The sequence below is a fragment of the Egretta garzetta genome, unplaced genomic scaffold, assembly GCF_000687185.1.
Source record: "Egretta garzetta isolate BGI_Z169 unplaced genomic scaffold, ASM68718v1 scaffold209, whole genome shotgun sequence".
Lineage (NCBI taxonomy): Eukaryota > Metazoa > Chordata > Aves > Pelecaniformes > Ardeidae > Egretta > Egretta garzetta.
In genome coordinates, this window is record NW_009260839.1 from 2,357,208 (window position 1) to 2,366,731 (window position 9,524).

General features: G+C 40.1%; 1 protein-coding gene across 3 annotated transcripts; it reads right to left on the reverse strand.

Annotated features, from left to right (window-relative positions):
- Nucleotides 1-5,515: 5,515 nt before the first annotated feature.
- On the reverse strand, nucleotides 5,516-8,719 carry PTTG1 (PTTG1 regulator of sister chromatid separation, securin). 3 transcript variants are annotated; one of them, XM_035902511.1, is made up of 5 exons: nucleotides 8,580-8,712; nucleotides 8,133-8,311; nucleotides 7,122-7,215; nucleotides 6,142-6,309; nucleotides 5,516-5,756 (listed from the first exon to the last, which is right to left on the reverse strand). In XM_035902511.1, exons 1-5 carry the CDS (start codon nucleotides 8,581-8,583, stop codon nucleotides 5,677-5,679), a joined length of 525 nt encoding a protein of 174 aa, XP_035758404.1. In that variant the 5' UTR covers nucleotides 8,584-8,712; the 3' UTR covers nucleotides 5,516-5,676. The 3 variants fall into 3 exon arrangements, with proteins under 3 accessions (XP_035758404.1, XP_035758403.1, XP_009645368.1); XM_035902510.1 differs by having other exon boundaries at nucleotides 5,520-5,756; nucleotides 8,623-8,719; XM_009647073.2 differs by having other exon boundaries at nucleotides 5,523-5,756; nucleotides 6,142-6,291; nucleotides 8,623-8,719.
- Between the last annotated feature and the right edge of the window lie 805 nt (nucleotides 8,720-9,524).

The following is a 9,524-nucleotide window of genomic DNA, read 5'->3' on the forward strand; positions in this document are numbered from 1 at the left end:
GGCTGTGGATAAGTCCATGCTGCAGCAGGTACACCTTGAAGCATCAGTGGCTGTGGATGATGTCATGCTGGAGCACCTCAAACCATGTGGCCATGGATAAGCCCACAACAGAGCAGGTATGCCCCTGGAGGGACTGCAGACATGGGTGAGGCCATGTTGGAGCAGGTTTACTTCTGAAGAGGCTGTGGGTAAGGCCACACTGGAGCTGAAAGTTGAATTTAATATACAATGAAGGACATGTTGCCACCAAGAAGGCTATGTCTCCACACACATCTTGCCTATCACCCTGCATTATTCTGGCTATTCTTTGAAGATTTAGTGTCCCCTGCAAAAAAGCTTTCCTTCCCCTTTCAAATCCCTTTGTGTATAGCTATAGCCATCATTATACCATCTCAAAGGAAGCATCTCTAATTCCACTTTAAGTAACTGAAAAATGATACAAGAAAAAGAATCTCCATCACCAAAACAGTACCTCCATCTTACTTGATCTTAAAGGTCCTCAGCAACTCTTAAGACAAATTTAGCATCTCAGTTAAGTGATATACTTGCAGACAGGATCTTAAATCTTTCAGTGCTATGTAAATTATCATTAGTCATAATGAGATCAAACAAAGTCTGATCTTGTTCCTGGTTTGAACTTTTCCAAAGTTAGTATTTGGGATGGGTTCAGGTCACTTCAGATGATATCAAACACAAAGGACATACCTGATATGTCTGTAAGCAAAGAATTCAGATCTGCAGGAAAAATATTGACTCAGAACAGTTTTCAAAGAAAATATAGACTCCAAGCTCTCTCTCTTCCAGTCTTTATATGTTCTCCCTATGCATAATAACCTCAGTTTTGTCCCTTGACTAATAGAAAGGGACTAATCACTTCTACTGGAGCCTGTAGCAATTCACTTAAACTGGCCATGTGATACAGGGGGACTTACAAGATGGCTACATATTTTGAGCAGAAGTGCTCAAAGGACACCCAGCCTGAGCCACTGAAGACCAACATCTGAAGGCCTCCATCAGCTCCACCTTCCATACAGCTTATGGAAATAATTTGGCTAGCACAAAAAACCAAACCCTGTATCTAGACTTAGAAGTGTGCCTTCAGCTCCATGAACCTCCCTCCAGCTTCATTAACTGGGAGATATTACCTCACCTGTTAGAAAAGCACAAAACACCCACCCCAGTAAGTTGTCTGCACACTGCTTTTTCATCCGGGCATTCTTCATAATATGACTGCAAGAAAATACACATTTTATAACTTTTCTTTAATTTTGTAGATCATTCAAGCACAACAGGCCCACCATGCTTTTAACTTCTCCCAAACTGCAGTTAGAAGTAAATTTATCAACTATGCTTTTCTTACATGCTTTGCAAAGTTATATGCAAAAACATGCTTGCACAGTTAGATCCTAAACAACCAGTTACTAAACATATAAACATATAAACTGTGTATAAACCTAGTTATAGGCATGTTGATCTGATCAGTGCCTGTGTCTCTTGGAGCACAGCAAGTACCACTTTGGGGCTAGTTAGAGGGACATTATTTCTATACAGTACTTTGCTAACACTAATAAAACTACAGTGAAACTAAAAGTTACAAGATTCATGGCTTTGCTAACCCTAGAGACCAATTGCCTTCAGGCTTCTAATTTTCTGTTCTTTTTAAACAACAAAAAGTAAAAATGCCCTTGGCTGATATACTATTCCCTCTAGTCATGGGGTAAAGACACACTGAATTCCTTAGTGCTGACTCTTGTCCTCCATTTCACATTAATGAAGCAATGAAACCCATTACAGATGCCTACACTGTGCTTGATGTACCAAAGGCAAACACCATCACACCACAGCTGTCAGGTTGCGGGAGTGAGGAGCTGTAATACATGCTGTTACCATGGTGCCACCCGCTGCCAGAACATTACAAATAGGATGAATTATCTGATGTGCACTGAAGTAATTTTACTCAGCCTGCTAAGAGATTATTTTATATGAATCTTCAAGTTCTCCTTACAGAAATTCAGGTAAGGATTTAAAGACATTCTCACAGTCAGAATGCTGTCAGAGAAGATGCTTTACAGAGTGATAACCAACTAAAAAGGTACCTGCTTTGTGTACTTGGTTACAATCCAGATTTCCCAATCGTGGTACACAGTTACACTGGCCTATTAAGGCTCATTCAAACTGAGAACAAGCCACCAAGCAAGCATTTGTTTTCGTCACAGCCATACATTTAAAACTCCAAATATCTCAGATCTTTGCAGGAAGCGTAAACTGATCTAGCAAGTAAACCAAAACATTACAAGCAGTTTTAAACAGGACTTCTGTTGTGCAGGGTAGTGCTCAGACACCATTTTGAACTCAAGTTGCATCTATTCCTGACAATACCCCAACACAAAATAAAGCTTTATGCATATAAAAAGCTGCATGTATCAACATTAAAACAGTTCAGGAAGTTGTTTTTTCAGTCACCAACAGTGTTAACACCTAACTGAAGTGGCATGAAGCAGTACAAAATTCCCAATGACCGGGCTCCCCGTGTCTCAGGAAGCCAACACTTCATGGGCTGACACCAGCTAGTTTTGCAGCTCCAAGGCTAAGACAGTTGACATTTTCTAAATAGCCTACGCTGTTGTGACTGATCTCCTCAAGCCACTGCAAACAGGAAACTCAATCCACAGATTGAGTCTCATCACAGCTTTGTTCTCATGCAAGTCACAGGAAAAATCTATTTCCCTTTAACCCCATCCAGCTGAGTTGAAAATTACATGAAATGGGGGACATAAAAGCCAGCCAAAACAAATGGATCTTTCTGATGAATGTTTACAAAATAAAGCTTTGTAAAAGCAAAAACTTGAACCTGCATTAACCAGAAATCCCAATGAGAACAAAAAGCCCCAGATGAGGTACACTACAGTAGGAAACAAAAATCTTCCCAGTCACCTAAAATTTGGTGCTGAGAATGATCATCTAGCCAAAACTGAAGTTAACTTCATCATTCATCTGCTGCAGAAACTTTTTAACTCTGGGTTTTATGACTTTTTAACTCTGGGTTTTATCATGGATGATGTCCAATTTCAATCATTCAAACCAAAAGGATCATGGCCAACACTTTAAAAAGCTAATCAATCTTTCAACACTAAATATTCATTAGCTATAGTGGTAGTATAAAGAAAACTGATTTTTGCATTGTGTTGCTGAACACAGATTTATATCCCATGCGCAAGACTCCTAGCAACACTCCTGCTTTGGCTCAGAGATGGGCTACATGATCAAACATACCTTTTTGATCTCAACCACTTACAGGTAAAAATCTTGAAAACCTTGTTTGCTTCTTAATTTCCCTGGCTTGTGTTGCTTGCCAGCAGCTGTAAGTTTTTGTAGAAAGGAGGATCCCACAGAAAACATCCCTCTGCAGCCAAAACACCTTTTCATCATTTTACAGAAAAAAGAAAATTGGGGTGGGTGAAGGAAAGTACTAAAACCTACAACTATCTCTTTCCCCTAGACCTTGAAAGGATTTAATAATTTAAGTAAACAAGATTACACAAGTGTGAACTCATGTAGTTTATTCTAGCATTATTACCTTATGCTCTACACTGCAGAAGCATTTATTCTCATGCAGACAGACCAGCAGTAATCCCAAGTCTAACTCACAGCATGCTTTCTGCACACCCATTCCACTGTCACCACAAAGTAACAAGCTTTTGGGCTTCAAGATCAAAGTTTCAGTACCAAGAGGCCTACTTGAATAATTTAATTATCACCTTAACAAACATTATACAAATGCTGGTCCATTTTGGTATGAAATCTTGCAACTAGCAAGCATGTTTTAAATGTTGTGACACATGGATGTGGCATAAAAAGCTTATTTCTGAAGGTTCAAATAGATCTAGGTGCTTGATAACAGTGAATATTTTAAATCAACAAAAGAACTATTTTTGCCATGGTAAACTTTTGTAACACATACAAAGTTCTAGTGTCTGAGATGTCTGCTTGTACATACAAAGAGTTCCAAGCTACATTTATGATGATTTAGCATCTGATCCTTATGGTATCTCATACCATGTTATCTGGTGTTTTGCATACCAATGACTATTTTTACCTGTGTGGCTGTGTAACAAACAACCACATGATGGCACTGTGTAACCAGTTTCAGTGCATTAGTTAGACTTTTCCACAAAATTGGGCTTAGCTCATTCAAACTGGTAAAGACAAAAAGTCAGATTCATTTTGTCACTTTTATAGTAACTATGACTTAAATCATGTGGCTGGTAGATTATACCCATCAAACTTCAATCTCAGCCAAAATGGCCAAGTTACTTCAAAATCAAAAACTATTAAGGAAGCAAAACATCTTGAGGAAACATCCCAAACCAGAAAACAGTGAAAAATGGGTATTCTCTGCTCTGTTAACCTTTTTCAAGATTAAAAGGAGCCTTCATTATTTATGTCACCACAGCAGGGCAAATGCATTGCCTTTAGCACCTGCAAACCAAACACCTTATTGGAAAACACAAGGGCTCCATGCTACCTGCATTTCCAGGTTTCCTAGAAACAGCATGAAAGGAGTATGGTTAGACATAATGCATTGCCTTTAGCACCTGCAAACCAGGTCAGGTTGCAGCCATGGTGCGCCTCCCAAGAAACAGAACTGTGGGATGCAGCACTGACCCCCACCAGATTAACCCCATTCCTTAGCTACAGCGCTGTCCTATTTTAGTCAACTTGCAATCATTAAAGCATATTTCTCGTTACTTCAGACACTACTGTGTGAGCCAAAAAGCTGATCTTGCCACTGCTTGCAGTTACATAGTGCCAGCATATTAATGGTAAGCCTAACATGGAAATGCCTCCTGTTCAGAGCTCAAGTGCATCACAGAAGAACAGAAAGCCCTTCTACCTTAGCAGGTGACCAGAACACAGGCACAGCACTGTGATTCATGTTAAGGATGAGCTAAAAGCTGAAGGCAGCTCAGGCTGCTGTAATCCAACTAGATCAGAGTACTGCTCAGGAACTACAAAAGCAGTTTAACTTCAGTGAAGGCTGATCACATCTACAAATTATTTGTCTTATGTGATTAAGAATAGGAGTTGAGGCAATTGCAATGCAAGAGAAGGTTATTGAACCTGTGTACTTATAATTTGAAGGATGGGGTTCCACCAGGCTTTACTCAGAGCACTAATAGTACCTAGTCAGAGCCACATAATGCTGTGACCAATTAAATTAGTAGTCTACAGCTGCATAAGAATCCAACATCTTAGGCAACCACTATGAAGAGCAAACAAGTTTAAGAAAAGGAAAAATGCCAAGAATACTAGCTCTAGTACTTAATTTACACTAGATTACATAGATTAGTTTTAAACCCTTGCATGTTCAATAGATAAAGTCACCTAAAGTGAGGTGAGAAGGGCCTCTTAGTCTATCATGACCACACAGTCTAATCAGCAGGTACCAGCTCCTGGATATGGTTCACAGCAGTGAATTACAGTCTTCCTTAGAAGCTTATCCAAGATCTGCTTTAATTGCTTGTCAGATAGCCTCCTTTTCACAGGACTATTTTACTACCTACATCTTGGTTCTACTGAAAATAGACAAGTCCAGTATTATACAGGTTAGATTAGCCTTTATTAAAATACAGAACTACATTAAATTTAAACTCAATAGAAGCTTCAGAATATGCATTAGAGGTCATAATTTGGAGGTGGCATGTCAATGATCTCATCCAGGGTAGCAAGGAAGTCAGCAGTTGATTGTAACAAGTCTGAAAGTTAGAAATAAAGCAAATCAGTTTCTCATGAAACCCAGAATTTATACTCTAACATAAGCTGGCTCCCAGCAGATTAGCACAAGCCTCTTGAAAGGCTGAGGGAAATATGATTTGATAGCATAAGCCAATTCCACCTAACTGATCAGTTAGCAATGCACTGCAAGAGATTGCTCAGCAACATCACTGAGACTACTCCTTGTACTAGTAGGGTTGACCAGTTAAATTCAGTTTGACTATACACCAAAAGCGGTTTGATATTAGTGCATTATTCTGCTAGTTAGAACAGTAGTGGCAGTCCACAACTGCCGCCAACTAGCTTCCCTCCCAAACCACTGATAAGGACTGTATGTACTGAAACTCATGCTAAGTTTCCACTTACTGGACTCCCATGAAATCTCCTCAATCTTCACAGGTGAAGGAACCATGTTCACACATGTGTCGTATGTCCCTTCAAACATCATGAGGGGAACACCGCACAGGCTGATATCACTTACTTTGTGTTCTTCAGGAAGATCAAGACTCTCAAAGTCTGTTTGAGAAAGACACCCTGTAGTTTAATAATGTGTACAGTAACAGTAACCTGGGAAGCTGCAAGTTCTCCTAGATTAAATGAAGTGGGAACAGGTCCAAAACAACACAACCCAACAGTCCCCTTGTATGGGGTATTTACTTGCAGTTTTACACTTACCAAAAAAGACTAGACTGTGTAACATAACTCCTGATATAAGCAGGAGCTTTGAGTAATTTCTTTCCAATCACTACACTAAGTCAACTTCATCAAGCACAGCATACATGTTCCACCAACAATCAAGCAGTCCTTGGTACAATAGTTTTTGCACGCTCATTTCCACATGAACTGGATGGTTTAAGGACACACTTTGAAGGACTGAGAAAGCACAGCCCACTGCAGATATTAAAAGAACAGCTTTAGGAGTTTCATCTTCAACTATTATGTGCTACAGCAGTAGGAATCTCTTCAGTTACAGATTGCCATCTTTGAATACACTCTTAAGGAGTACTGAAGAATAGACCCCTCTTAAGTGTTCCTTTGAATACTTGTCTACTAGTTGCCCTTTGATGAATTAAAAGGTTATAGCATGGTTATTTGGAACTAGTTTCCTGCCACCATAATAACAGACTTAGACTATTTATATCTGGAGCACAGCAATTGCAAGTTTGATATTTAAACAAGAATGACATGGTATTTCAGATGTAGCAAGCACCCTTATGTTGACAAAAGGACTCAAGAAATGCAGTGCTAGCTTGTTTGCTACAATAGCTTGCCCAAAGTCTTACAACAGTGTCAATGCTTGTGAAAGCCTGATTGTTCATTTTAATAGTTACACCAATAGGTCTTACCTCGAGGATCAAAAGGAAATATATTTTCTTTTTCTGGATAGTCTTCTTCAGCCACTCTATCACACCTTTCTAATCCCACAGTCTTTTCAGTGATCTTAAAAATAAAGCCATGTTATTTGAGCTATTGTAGTTTCCAGCTGTAGTACCTTTGTAGTTGCTTTCCTGTGCTATACAGGTCTACAGACAATGCCTGCCATACAGTACTCAGTTATGCCTAAATTCTAATACACTCAGCACAAATAAGTTGGACATGGGCAAATGCTTCAGTTGAGTTTATGCAGTGCAGTACTATATACAGTGGCAACAGATCACTGCAGTAGAACATTTAGGCTCATAATATTAAACTCCTGATACTCAACATGTGAACAAGACATTAACTCAGACTACTTTCTGTAGAGCCAGTTCTTTGACATTAGATAGTCCCTAAGCTGTTATATTCCTTGTGCCTATGTAGGTGTACAGGTTTTGGCTAGGATAGAGTTATTTTTCTTCCTAGTAGCTCATATGATGCTATGTTTTGGGTTCATAATGAAAACAGTGTTGATAGCAATACCCAAAACAGCTGTGTGTTGAGCAGTGCTCACAGAGCCATGGCCTTTTCTGCCACTCACCCCACCAGTGAACAGGCTTGGGGGGCACACAAGAAGCTGGGAGGGGACATGGCCAGGACAGCTGACCCCAACTGACCCAAAGGATACCCCACACACCATATAGGGTCATACTCAGCAATGAAAACTGGTGGGGAAGTTTGCCAGGACTGCCATTTCTCAGGGACTGGCAAGGCATCAGTCAGCTGGTAGTAAGAAATTGGTTTTAATAGTTAAAAATCTTAAAAACCCAAATTGTCTTAATCTCAGCCCATGAGCTTTTTCACTTTTACCCTTCCAATTCTCTCCCCCATTCCACTGAGGGGGGAGTGAGCAAGCAGCTCTGTGGTACTTAGCTGCCTGCCAGGGTTAAGCCACAACAGTAGATAAACTATGCATTCCCCCCCAAGCATGCTGTACTCACTTCATTTGCAGTGAAAGGCTGCTTTTTCTGTCTTATCTTTTTCATCTTGCTTGTGACTTCTTCAGTTCTATTCACATTTCCAAGAACCTTTCTGACAGAGTGAGATGTGGCTGGAGATACACTGATTATTTTTTTAGGAAGTGGAGTGTTAAGTTGTGTTCTTTCAGATAAGACTTTTGCTGGAGAGAAAGGGGAAGAAAAAAGCAAACTTCAGCACCACATCAAGCCTAAAGCCTGCTTCAGTAAGTGCACATGCTGGAAAACCAGTTCTCATAAAAATCATTGTTCACCACTTTTAACTCAGGAACATAAGCCTCAACTATGACAAAAGCACAGAGTTACTTTCATCTTTATAGTAATCAATGAGCTTAGCAGAATTGGTTAGATAAGTAGATATTAGAAAACTATTACTGTTCCAAACAGTGAATAAAAAAACATGATTTATACACATCACTTGATCTGCTACTGGCTTAGGGCAGCATATACACACAAGGTCCCGAAGGGAGTCTTAGCTGATTCTTAGTAGCACCAACTTCACCATTCTCTTTATCAAGAAGGATCAGTGTTGCCATCTTCAGGTTGATGTGACCTGGAAAGTCCACACAGGAAAAAGAAGAAATCATTCTTGTCGTTTCTTCTACTACAGCACACGTTTTAAACAAACCACATTATACACAACATAGCTGCCATATGCTGGTTCCTGGCATGGGGAGGGGGGAACAAGCCTATACTTCACACTATTTCATAGTAGTTTAGCTACAGACACTTATGTCTGAAGCCATTATTAGTGCACATGGTGGGTTCATAGCCTGAAAGGAGCTTCTACAAGATTGGGAAGTGGCAAGGTCTCACTAGCAGTCCTACACAGAAAGATCCAATACCTTTGGTTTGCTTTGTCACTTCTTTGTAGTGTTTAACTGTTTGTTCAGTACAAGAAAGAGCACTACTCCTAGCTTAGCAATCCAGGCCTTAGCTCAGCTTGTAGCACTTGAACATCAAGGAGCAATTCCAGTTATTTTACTAGCAGAGACAGCTTTTCACTAGAAAAAGAAGCCATTAGAGGACACCTTATACAAATAATTATTCCACTGCTTTTTTTCAGCCCTGAGACAAAAAGTCAGAGCACTCCCTTGCAGTTACAAACAGCCAGGCAGCTCCCACCTGGAGCTTGCCACTATCATTACATAAGCGAACAAGTGGTTACTCATTCAAGAAAAGTCCACAGAAAAAGCTGCTTTTGATTCGCATGGCTTAAAGTCAAAAGCTTAATCATAAAATCAAAGCAAGCCTTACAGCTACATAGCTCAGCGCCTCCCTTGTTCAAGCCACCTTCTGCTCACAGCCCCAGAAGGCCCCTGCTCCCGCACCCAGAGGAGACCCCAGCTTTACCCG